The sequence below is a fragment of the Megalops cyprinoides genome, chromosome 5 (assembly GCF_013368585.1).
Source record: "Megalops cyprinoides isolate fMegCyp1 chromosome 5, fMegCyp1.pri, whole genome shotgun sequence".
Lineage (NCBI taxonomy): Eukaryota > Metazoa > Chordata > Actinopteri > Elopiformes > Megalopidae > Megalops > Megalops cyprinoides.
The window spans coordinates 14,662,501-14,675,821 of NC_050587.1; the positions used below are offsets into that span (position 1 = coordinate 14,662,501).

Below are 13,321 nucleotides of genomic sequence, written 5' to 3' on the forward strand. Positions count from 1 at the left end.
AATCAAATAAAAATGCTTTATGTGGTGCACCTTACGTCTGTCCAAACCACGAGAACCTAATTGTATGTATCCAATAATATAAAGATCCTGAAGTCTTGCATTTTGTTGTCACTGTATGCTCCTCGACATCGTCCACGTTCGCGTTCATCTTCAGCGTATCCGAATTTAAAACACCGCGGACGACCTATTATTCAAAATCGAATCCTCCCGCATCCTCTCTTCGTTATTTTTACTCTGCCATAAGTTACTCCGCCGCGCTAATGGTAATCGTATAGCCGCGCATCGTGATGCAAGTGGTCCCGGTCATGCATGTTACCAGATTGCCGAAATAAAAAAAGATGAACTGAAACAACTTAACCCAGGACACAGAAAGAAAGGACCAAAACGGCGAAAGTTCTCGCCCGAGCGCATCCTTTGTGTCCTTCCAAAGACGGTATTCACTCCTAAACACAAAGCGCTTTCATAAGCCTTCACACGGTGACATCTGCCAAAATCTTTTTTTTTTAATTATTATTCTTCCTTCACAGATTTTTCAAACCTAAGTGTGACTCTCTATGGCGACAGTCCTCGCTAATTAGTATTTTGGTGGTTTATTTACTGAAAAGTATGTTAGTAATCTATTTATGCCTACTTTGTTTTTAGCGAAACAAATAAACCTAATTGAGTCAATTTGGATGAAAAATCAATACCGTTAAAGCAATAGGTCAGTAACTGCTTAGAGTCTGTTTATTTATTTATTGTGGCTAGGTTCTTTACAACACATGTCATCAGAGGCTACCCCCTTCCTTCAAAAAGAAGAATATCACATACAGTGGACCCACAGTGCACTTTCCACAGAATTGTACACTTAATTTCCTCAGATATCATTTACAATAAGTCCCTACTCGCTTGACAGTCAAGTCTAAACAGTAATAAATCAGTACAAATTTATACTGATTTTACTCCAATAATCGTAATAAAAGCTTATAGATTTGGCACTAATTACATAAATGCCTAATGATCTTGAAAATTACTCTGGTTAGAAATATATTACTAATCTAAACTTTGTTGTTGGCTGGCTCCGAGAAATCAGAACATTAGAGATGGTTCACTTCTTTTCTGGAAGGCAGTACTTTAAAAAATGGTTTGGCGGAGGAGTTGAAATATTCGCGTGAAAACTAAAAAATATACGTGTGGTAATTATGATGGGTGACTTTGGAAACGCAGTTATAAAAACAGTTAGGCACGCTCGAGTTATATGACTGTGAACAACAGTAAATTTAAGTTTTTCGTGGCTATGTCAAATGTAAACACACAATGCAGGCTTAATATTTGCGCTGCTCGATATTGGCACTCGAGTATGTTGTTTCGGGGTGTCATTTTTATTTTAGACAAAACAACATTCAGCGACTATTCTAACCCAGCACTATGATAATCGTGGCATGTTTATACTGACATGGCTTAATAAATGGAGCAAATCAGGTCCGCGCTTCAAACAGGGCCCCACTTAAGAACAACTTTAAACCATGTAGCATTTGAACATCTCAGGAATACTGCGTTTATTAAGTGTGGTTTGTTGTCATTATAGAAATTAGATCGGGTCATTTAAAAGGGTATAATTTGGGGCTGAAAGCTAATAAATCAGATTTGAAAATGAGGAGAAATAGACTGGTGGATGTAGCGTGATTGTGAATGTGAGTGGCTAGCCGTGGAGGCTCGCGGCTGTGACATTTTCAGGCTTCAATTCTGATTGGCTCCTATTTGCAGAAGCTCATGGGTTCATTCAAGTATTAAGCGCCTCCCCATCCCTCTAAAGGACATTATAATGCAAGGGACCTCCTTTTTAACCACAAACCGAATTTTCTTTCATTTAGGCTATATATATTTTTTAAATAGTTTAAAGTCGTAGAAATTTTTTTGGAAAGCATTTCGTCCTGGAGCGGTGCGCAATGCTATCGCACGCCGACCTCCTGGATGCTCGCCTCGGTGAGTTATCATCACCAAACTCCGGTCTTCAACTCTACTGTAAGCTGGAGGAACTTCTAATCTAACAAAATCAAGCATAGAATTGACAATTTGTTTCATATTTTATCTTAATATGATCTAAGTGAACTAATTCTTCCGAATAGCAATTATTATTATATTACATCGTAATTTAATTTAGCCGTTTTCAAATATATTGATGTGATCAAATGGAATTAAGTATGTTTAAAGAAGATATTAGGCGTGCATGTATCAAGAAATTGTTTCGAACGAGTTATATTTTTCAGATTAATTTACAGTGTGACTAAGTGAATGTTCGTGAAGTGATTTCATGCTTTTACTGTGAAATATGTGGTTGTAATTTATCGATGATAAATTGTTCGAGAAGCTTTAACGGTTTTCTTTTTTGACACAGGATATGTACAGTTAATGTTACAACAAAATGTTTAACTTCACAAAACCGATTTACCTCCTATGACATTATCTTACAGGGATGAAGGATGCCGCGGCGGAGCTACTAGGGCACAGGGAGGCATTGAAGTGTAGACTGGGAGCCGGCGGATCGGACCCAGGGCATTCTGGCGATCTAGCCCCGGGTTCCGACGCTGTTGAAGGGGCCACTCTTCTACCAGGAGACGATATCAACAATGCTGGATCCAATGCTCCTGGCGTGCAGGTCAACACGAAAGACCAGGAAAAACAACAGCAGCAGAATCCCAACCAGTCGAGTGGGCAACAAAGCCAGAAACAGAAGCGGCACCGGACCCGTTTTACTCCGGCCCAGTTAAACGAATTGGAGAGAAGCTTTGCTAAAACCCATTACCCAGATATCTTCATGAGGGAAGAACTGGCTCTGAGGATCGGTCTAACAGAATCACGTGTGCAGGTAAGACAGTGCAAGAAATATCGGTTGCGATTTTGAACCGTGACGCATTGGAACATGTATACCAAAATGTGAAAAAAGAAAAGATATGTGGCACAACAATCAAATGTGTATAGTGGTGGATCAGGATTAAAGCCACGTTAGCACATGATAAAAAATTTAAAAACTATATTAAATGACAATAGCATGAAGGGAATGTACAACAGAGAAATAACGTATGGTAGAAAATAACTTGGGTGACGCCATGTGTACTGACGCGCAACATCAACAATTACTTCAAAATCCAACAACCTATCTAACAAAAAGGGGAACTCGTAGAACGGAATCTATCGGAAACATCGAGTAGATTTATCTATTATTCAGATGAATCGAAAAAGTTTTCATCAATGCGTTACATTCACAGGATTTAGACAGTCCTTTCGGAAAATGTAGGCCAAACATTTTATTTCAATCACGCATTTAACTGTTTTATATAAACGCCATACAATGCACTTCAATCGCATTTAAATGTTGCGGAATTATTTATTCACAGAACCTAGTCTAAAAGTCTTCCTTGATGGTCTGCAGACTTAGTTTACGAGGTTCACGGGAGAGTACCGACATTGGAAAATAGTAATGAAAACAACGGTGCGTGCTGTCCGTGGTGCTGAATGTTGCCACAGCCGCGAGTTCAGCGTTTCATATAAATTAAAGTAAAATAAATGTAAAGCGTAAAATAAAGCAAAATAAACATAGGCCTAATTATTTTACCAGCTTCAAAAACGCAATTATAATATGAATTATAGTAGTACAAATTTGATAATGGACGGAGAAGGCAACGCTTGAAATTTAAATTTGTATATAACTGTAGAGCACACACACAAATCCTGTAAATAGCCTATGTCAACATACTCACAATACCAAATACAAAGACGACCGCCCACAGCGGTAATTATTTTTCCTTAATGCCATTGTCAAAGTTTTCACTTGCCTACAAATTTTATTTTGTGAGAAATTGCTTTGCACTTGGAATATATGAAGTAAATGGTTAGTTAATGGCTCACACTCACAAAAGAAATGGGCCTTTAAATGTGCTTGACTTTGTGTATATTTATACAATCTTTTCTTATCATTTATAGCCTACTTCAAAGGGTTTTAATTACGGAGGTATTTATTAAATAACACCAAGAGCCGTATAATGAAACAAACTGGCGTTCAAACTACAACATACGCAAATAGGCGTACACAATACATATGAGAAACGTAGGCCGAAAAACGCCGTATAATTTTCCACACTACGGAGATCAGTTTTATGAAAATGTGTCATCAGATTAATTGATCTTATTTCTGACCGATTAGCTTATTCTCATTAAAAAAGAAAGAAAAAAGATTCCAGCAATATATTCGTGACTTGATTAAACTCATTTTACAACGTAATTATCAGCAACTTATCCATTAGTCCACGTAGTCGGTCTCATCTCTATTTAAAACATGATGGTTCATATATCTGATTAGTGAAGTGTTGCGTTTTAAGGGTTTCTAAATGAGTGCATATCGGCTAATTTTTTTGGAAGACAATAAGCATTACCTACCTATTCCAAGAAGACTTTTATTTTCGTGTGATGTATTCAACTTCATTATGTATGTATAGCTTTCTCAAGATAGTGTAATAAAACGAAGCCCATCATTATCAACCAGTTTCAAAATTATTTATAACAGGAATGGCTTATTAACCAGCGATGTGAAAATCATGCAAATGAAGTGATCATATGCAATATAATAAGCATAATCATTAGCGTCTAGAGTAGATTAATTAAATTTCAATATTTTATTTACATAAAAACGAAATTAACTAAATAAAGGGTACACAGTTATCTTTAATTACTAATATTTTATTCCGGCAAATACAATTACTTTTTTCGACTGAACGGACGGTGTGGCTTTTCCTTTTGAAATGGTCTGTCAACTTCCACGTCTTAATATGGAACACGTTGCGAGTATATTCTACCTTTTTAATGGAATGAGAAATTGCATTTTCTTTCCTTTCAAGTGTAATGAATTTGGTCGGGATTTCACGGCTGGCTGCTCGGAATGAAACTGAGATTTGAGTTTTAATACGGCGCCCTAGGTTCTCCACCAAATCTTCACATTAATCATCGGCCACGTTCCAACGAGATCTTTATAAACCTCAAGGACCCCGAGGCATAAACACTTCGTATCATTTACAATCCGGGACTCAGGCGTCGATACGCGCGCTCACACAGGCAAAATGTTTTACCGTTAGATTATTTTTATTTTGATAGGTATAATTTTATATGCCTTTCACTTCAAAATTGTTTAAAAAATAATAAAAAAATCAGATTTATGTTATTTTTGCAGGTATAATCTTCATTTAATAATTGTTTTAATAAAAAACCCATATGTTCTGCGATTACATGAAAAACTCTCAGTTCTAGTATACATTACTTGATAGAAAAATTTGTACCCGCAATAATTATAAGAATAAAAGTAAAGTTAAAGTTTCACCACATCTGAGATAAACACCAAGTGGTCGATTGAGTTATAATAATAATAATAATAATAACATGAATAAAGGGTTTATTTACTATGTTTGTAAACATGCCATTTCCTATAAAAACGTTTGTCTTAAAAACACCTTAAAAGCTTAAAACACCGACGATTTTTAAATATTCTTAGATAATAAACGGCAATCATGGCTCTTTATTTAAATATTTAACAAAAAATCAACATTACCCATAACTAGACTTTCTAACTGGTTAATGCTAGGCTTATCCTTAGTGTGTATGGTAAGAATAATATTAGTCTCACATATTTTATAAATTCTACCCAGGTGATGTAGGGTAGTTGTTCGGCCTCTCTTCCTCTTCAACCTGTTACACTGCTGTGGTACTATGCTTATGGAACACCGGGTGGTTAGAACTACTTTTTCGTTGTTGTTTCATGTAACTCTGCTAGTGGAATCAATTTAATTGCGGCACTTAGGAATAGTAAATGACGAAAACCCTTCAATAAGAGGAAAAAACAAAGAATCTTAATTTTTTTTTCGCTCAAGTCACATCCCTCCGTTTTCCCACGCAGGTCTGGTTTCAGAACCGACGTGCCAAATGGAAGAAGCGCAAGAAGACCACTAACGTCTTCCGAGCCCCGGGTACGCTCCTGCCTACTCATCACGGCCTGCCACAGTTCCCCTCCGCCGCCGCAGCCGCAGCCGCCATGGGCGACAGTCTCTGCTCTTTTCATGCCAACGATACCCGCTGGGCCGCGGCAGGGATGCCCGGCGTTTCGCAGCTGCAACTGCCGCCCGCTTTAGGCCGGCAGCAGGCTATGGCCCAGTCGCTGTCCCAGTGCAGCCTTGGAGCTGGGCCACCTCCCAACTCGATGAGCCTTTCCAACATGTCCTCTAACGGCTCCGGGCTCCAGTCACACCTCTACCAGCCCACTTTTCCTGGTATGGTGCCCGCATCCCTCTCCGGTCCAACTAACGTGACCGGCTCACCCCAGCTCTGTAGTTCTCCGGACAGTGACGTCTGGAGAGGGACCAGCATCGCCTCACTGCGCCGCAAAGCGCTGGAGCACACAGTCTCCATGAGTTTCACCTAATGGTAACGAGTGAAAAAGCCCGTATATGTCTCGTTTTCTCTCTGCTTTATTTATTTATTTATTTATTTATTTGCTATTTGCTAATTTATTTGCTTATTTATTTGTGTATTCATTTATTCGTGTTAACCCTATCATTCCAGCAAAACACCAGGGAGTCTCAGGGTGTGAAAGTCTTTTTTCAAAAGCGGAAAACAGAGACTGGCTGTGTGTTTAGGCAATTAAACCAATAATCAGGTCACATTTGCCCACTAAAGAGGTAACAGGCGAACATTTTAGCCTCGTTAGAATACATTGTTTCATTTTGTTTTCTGTGGCTGAACCACAGTGGGAACAGAGCATCACCATGCGAAATGTCGGCCTATTTATTATTTGTTTGTTCGCTTGTTTGTCAGTCATAGTCTCTTTGGGGTTTTGTAACCCGTGGTTGTAATTAGGAAACTACAGATTTCTGCAGAATTTTGTTAAAATTTATTATAGTTTATGATAATTATTCAGTTCAGTCAAAATACAGTAAGTTGGGAAAACGATTGTTAAATGCCACCTGCACTGCATGCACCAACGGGCTCGACGCATGCGCAGTGCACGTGTGTATTTCAAACCCTTGAAGTTTGTATAGCGGGAGAGAAACGCGACTTGAAAACGTGGCACACGTTAGGAGAGAACGAAAAAAGAAAAACAATAAACTTATAAGAATCCATAAACTTTAAAAAAATAAGCTTTGTCTGCATGTGCTGGCCAAGTTAAAACACCGGGGAAATACTATTTATAAGACGAGAAAATAAACTTTAAATAACCTGTTATATAGGATGTTTTGTGTAGATAAAGCATTCTTGTTACCTTCTGGTCAATTTGTGATATGTTCTAACTTATTGTCTGTGCTTATTATTGAAACTGGATTTCTTAAATGTTTGATCTTCTACTGAGCATTTAATTTTCTTTCCTGGACAGGTTTATATCAATTTAATGTAAATGGATAAATAAAATCATTTTCAATATGTCATATTACGAATTGCTTTTTGTCTTTACTGTTAGGAATATTTACGTTTCCAAAAGCAGTATCAACGACTTCAGATTGAATGTTTGTTGTCATTGTTATTAATAGTTGATTCATTGCCGATTCATTTTGTTTGTTGTAGGGAACAATTCAAGGCTCTAGTAAATATAAATAATTAGGCTACATTTATATTAAAGGTTGATTCGACAATAAACTATTTTCTGAGATGGGTCAGGTCAGTAAATTGATTTTAAAATGAATGACCAAATCAGGGAGCCACAGATCATCACTAAACAAATAAAAACCAGAACTAGTGACAAAAGGAATTGAACTGGAAATCGCTTTAAAAATGTTGTTCCTCATGGTGCGATATGTACAGCTGCCTTTGATGTCTACTCTGAGGAAGTGCAGTCGCAGCCAAATCCACAGCCGCATTAACATTTCTCACGCAGAAGTTACACGCGTGATGTCATTAAACGCTGTATTAGCCGCCATGTCGAATACACGACAATGACATGTTTTGTTATTGTTGTATTGGTTATCAACAGAGAAGGCACTCAAACCAGTAAAGCTCCCTGACAGACGAATAGAGTATTTATAATTTTCAACAGAGCAAATTAATTATTTTGTAAATTATCAACATAAGAAAACATATGAAGTAATTCATGCCGGGCATAGGCTATTTTATAGTTTACAGCATCGGTTTGGTCCACAAAATCAACATAATACATCTAGGAAATACATATTGTATTATTCATTTGTATATTTGTGTTGGGGGAACTAGAAACTTTTGGTGATAGTGAAGATAACGGTGGACATAAAATATGAGTGATTGCGATAATTATGACAATAATAATGACAACCTAATTTTAGACCTATATCAATATATTTTTTGTTATGAGCCAATAATAAGAAGCAATACTAATAAATCAAGCCTGGTCAGATTATGCTAGTCTACATCGTCACCTGTATTCACAAGGGCATGCTAATTTGTAAGAAGAATTTGTAAGAAGTATTTTTTACACGCACGATTTCTCCTTTAACGCTAACGTAACCAAAGGCCATGGAACGCCCTCCAAAATGATTAACTGTGTTGTTCGAATGAACTGTGAAACATGTCATAACACCAGACCCTATTTACCAACGCGACATCGAGAGGTTACCATCGAAATGTTACGCCTTTGCAGACTTGCTCTTGTTATTAGGCCTGCAAGTCCATGTACGAAAAAGCCTGTTTCGCCGCCTGTAGTTTTACCAGTAAATTTCTCTCAAATCTGTACTACGGTGGGCTTTCTCGCATTCCTTGAGAAGGGCATGTATGACCCCCCGAATACATAGGCCAAAAGAGTGCTCCGTTAATGTATTTTTAATGTAGGCCTATATTATGCTACGGATACTTCACGGTCGCTGTTTCACGCCAAATACCCTAACATAGCTACGCTCGTAATACCGTGTCATGTATGTAGGCTACACCGCTTGCGACGTCAGACTGGATTGGTTTACCGTGGTTCACTCAGTTGTGCCCGCTGTGGTTGAGGAGTGGGTTGAATATGAATAGAATGCCCATAATGCCGTTATGTAATTTCATAACAATTTTCACCACGACTCTTTTTATTAGCCTATATTATTGTTATGATTATTATTATGCAGCACTGTGGCCAAGTGTTTAAAGTGCAGGACTTGTAATCAGAAAATTTAAAGTTGAACTTCCAGGTGGGGCACTGCTGTTGTGTCTTTGAGGTGTTAACCTGGATTACCTGATAAAAACAGCTGCATAAATGGATAGCATCCAAGTCTCCTTCGCTATGGATATTTGCCAATCTAATAAGAACTATTCAATTCACAAAAAAAGCTTATGGTCACCTTAAATCATGACTTGTGTTAGGTATCCCTGTTGCAAAAAAGCCATGCTTTAGATTGAATTTCCTGTTTTAAAATCCAAAGGTCATAGTCATAATATCAAATCCTGGCAGAGAAAGTGCTGCTACAGAACGTGTTTTGTCCTGTTGATGAGCTCACAGGACAGTGATGTAAACAACACTATGAGGAGGGACACAGCATAGATCACAGATCTTAAAGGCAGTATTTCCGCCATAGAGGCACAGAGTAAGAAGTGACCAGCCTGTGAAGAAATATATGGTGAAAGTATTGGAGAAATTGAAAGAAGCTAGACAGATAAGAACAAAAGTCTGGAACAATTGAGAAACAAACACATTTTGTTTTATCCCTGGAGATTCCAGCAGCACAGTAAAGCCTGTCAGGGGTTCACGCAGAGAAGGCTGAGATTTGAGAGATGAAGAAGAGCAAGGGCAAGACCATTTGGAACATTAGACCCAGGAAACTGTGCTGATGACCTCAGAATCAAAGCTGTGTCCCACCCAACCCACCAATTTCAAAGATCAATTAAAGGTTTAAGTCATCAAGACCCATTGTATCAAGTGTATGAAGTAAAACAGCTGGACTTCTTCCTCCATCTCATTGTCATTAAATGGCTTAATTGGATTCTGTTTGGAATTGGAAACAGTGTTTTTAGCACTCTGAAACAGTGAATGGTGACCTTGAAATCAGTCAAGGTTGTGATCATGTCCAGTATGTGAATTCAGTCTCATTTCAAAAAGGAGAACCTTGTTCATATCTATCAGCTGTGAGAGACGGTGTACTCTCAGACATTGGAACATCAAAGAGACACCGCCATCCCTTATAAATACAGTTCTTCTGTCTTCTATTCAAACACAACACCAGAGAACAGCACAAGCCTGGTTACAGAGCACACTACCAGAAAGCAATATTTTGCTACAACATCAACATCGAAGTGTTGAATCATATTTCTGATAAGCTTCTGATATTATTCTTTTGCTGAAGGAACTCAGCAACCTAAAGGCAGTTTTACATTTTAATTCCTCCTGAATCTATCTGAAAGTAATTTCTGCAAAGAACACAGCTGAACTTGCCAATTAATTGAAACACTCTTTTATTCCCTCACAATAATGTTTTCAGTTAATGCTACAGATTCTGAGGGGCCATCACTCCTCAGATTGTTTTAGATTATGTTTTATTAATTACTTGATGTCTGTGCCCACATATTTGGCTCTTTTGTGTGACCCTCATTCAAGTTTTTCATCTGGTTGTTGTGGGCTACACTCCATAACCTTGCAACAGTAATTTTGGCTCTACACTACACGACTATTGTCATCGGTCATCATCGAACTAGCAGAACACTGCCGAGCACTATATTTAGATTGCTTATTTCACTCCAGCTGACACTGATTCTTGCGAAGCGTTCTTAGCACGGCAGGAGGCAAGAATGACAGATAAAATCACATCAAGTGAAAAACAGATGCGTGTGCTGTCATAGACGGTAACAGTTAGGAGCCTGATTCAACCTGTTAGCTTCCTGAAACTTTATGGTTGGCGAAGTATTTATGCAGTAGCAAAGAATAATTAAAGTGACTTCACTGTGTGGAGAGTGTCTCTTTGTAAAAAAAAATCACACGTATGCATTGTCCATGAAAATAGAGTGATCGCAATTTGTTGTAAACATGCAAACTCAGCTATGCTAATACAATAGTGATCATGTAAAAGTGAGTCCAACTAATTTTTGAAGACAATCGTATTCAACGCAGTTTCCTTTCTAAATTGTCCTTCAATACCTTTAACATCTTGTAGCACTCTCAAACGGAGCCATTAATTAAAGATGATGAGGTAATTAGGGCACTGCTGATATTATTCACGAAAGGAGGGTTTGGACTTCCTTGTTATAAGGCAGTCCTGTATAATTCTAACTCTTTCCGTTTTGCATATTAATGACCACATATTCCAGGTTATCCCTACGTATAGCACTATAAACAGGTTCTTCATGCATGCAACATCTATACGTAGCTATACTAACACAGGTTGACTAAAAAATTGTATGATGGACTAGAGAGAGACACAGACTGGTAACAGAGAAAAAGTTTGCGTTCAGATCAAACTAAATGTGTTCAAAGTTGTATTGTGCCATGGATGGGATGATCATAAAGCATCTTCAATCCCATGTGGTACAGCAGTTAGGAAGCTGGACTTACATCAGAGGGTTGCTGGATCCAATCCCAGGTAGAACATTGTAGGTGTCCATTGTAGCCTTAAAGCTTATGTAGCCATACAGAGGGGCTCTTGGATTCCTCACACATCCAGGAGGGTGATTCATTGGTGTGGTGCTGTATTCACTTCCTAATGAAACATAGAATTTTCCATTGTAGTTCCCACCAGAGGGCTGTATCAGATCAGTCGAATACTGTACTGCTGTGTAACATGGTGATGCTTTACTGGTAATCTATCACAAAATATTCTGGAAGTAAATCAGTGGCAATAATTTTGCATTAGGTTCTCCTGGAATTGCTGTTCTTGCCTGGGGAAAGTAAAACTCAGTGCATACCATGTCTTCTGACTTCTTGTTACTTCACTTTTTGTAAACTATATGTGTATAGGGATATTTTCAGTAGTTTTAGGAAGAAGTTGTATCCAGGTCTAGGTCACTTAGATCTCTTCAACCTGTGTTATTCCAAATCTATATTTTGCAACATAAAGTATCTCCTGCCTTGTATCACGTAGATGCAAAACGACATACAATTCACTAGGACAGTCATTTTCTTGGGTGTAGGATAAGGATAGTGGAACTCAGAATCAAACTGGTGAGAGGGTCACTGAGGCCTGGCAGAAGGCCCCTGGGACACAGCCTGGGACAGGGAGGAGGAGAGGAACAGGAGGTAGAGAGAGGGGAGGAGGCCAGGTATGCAAATGCCTCATGCAATAGGAAAGAAGGGTCAGTAGTAACACTTACTCTTGCTGGCTTGAGGAGAGTTACTGTAGGTGTGGGTATATTAATGACCCTTTCTCTGAACTTTGAAGTTATTCAACCTTAATATGTGTGGCTAAAAATCATATTGTTTCTACTGTAGCTTGCTTGTTTTTGACCAGCAAACCGCAAAAACAGAGGGGTTGTAATTGATGCGAACTCTTTTACTTGTATTTGAGCCAATGAGATTGAGTTCTATTTTATCCTTGCTCAGACAGAGCTGAATATCAGGATTATAACCTACATCAGGGTACAATAACAAGTGTCCATGTATAATGTGTTAATCGGTGAATTCTGCAAAAATTATTCACGTTACCATAGCAATCACTTATCTTTTTTGATGCAAAATTGCTTCCTGCACAGAAGATATTTGTGCCAACCTCTTCTGAAGGCTAGGATTGAATACCTTTGATTTTCACAGGCTTCACTATAGCTCCAGCATTTGCATTCAGAAAGCAGGCAGAGGCCTATTCAGATTCTGATGATATGTGTGAAAGTGCTTTAACTGGTACCTGTATCCTTTGTGCAATCTGAACAAGCTTTTCAATGTGAAGACCAGCAAGTGAAAGTTCTGATGCTCTGATGCCTATGAGAATATGAAGGTTGGATCGGATTGCCTGGTCAGATTGGGTAGTCCATAACACAATGCTTTTGAATTTTTAATAATAATAACAACAATATTAATAACAACAGCGACAAAAGTAATAATATAATAATAACAATAATAATAATTTAACAACAGCCACCAAAAATGCAAACATGAAAATAAAATGTTTTTGTATATATTTGTGTGTTTATGAAATTATTTTCTGCGTATATTATACAACAGCGTAAAGACATTAAAGACACAGAAAGATAAAGATTTTCTGACTCTGGTAACAGATGTGAAATTATATTACATAAATATAATAATTCGTTTCACTCTCACCCGGGTTAATTAGTTTGTGGAAATGTGCAACCCATTCCTCATTAGGTAATTTTTCACACACTGATGAAAGAGCCAAATTGTGACCTACTGCTGGTAGGATTGGGTTTCCCAGAATGCTGT

At 38.1% G+C, this 13,321-nt stretch overlaps 1 protein-coding gene across 1 annotated transcript; it reads left to right on the forward strand.

Moving 5' to 3' along the window:
• Window positions 1-1,928: 1,928 nt before the first annotated feature.
• Window positions 1,929-6,445, forward strand: otpa (orthopedia homeobox a). The gene is made up of 3 exons (XM_036530151.1): window positions 1,929-1,965; window positions 2,454-2,848; window positions 5,924-6,445. The coding sequence occupies exons 1-3, from the start codon at window positions 1,929-1,931 to the stop codon at window positions 6,443-6,445; spliced, it is 954 nt and encodes a 317-aa protein (XP_036386044.1).
• The last annotated feature ends 6,876 nt before the right edge of the window (window positions 6,446-13,321 follow it).

Bases quoted from the DNA above. Each gene is read 5' to 3' on its own strand.
- otpa (XM_036530151.1), top strand. From the start codon at position 1,929: ATGCTATCGCACGCCGACCTCCTGGATGCTCGCCTCG. The intron at 1,966-2,453 runs GTGAGTTATCAT...ATTATCTTACAG, and splicing joins CCTCCTGGATGCTCGCCTCG to GGATGAAGGATGCCGCGGCG. The intron at 2,849-5,923 runs GTAAGACAGTGC...TTTCCCACGCAG, and splicing joins TAACAGAATCACGTGTGCAG to GTCTGGTTTCAGAACCGACG.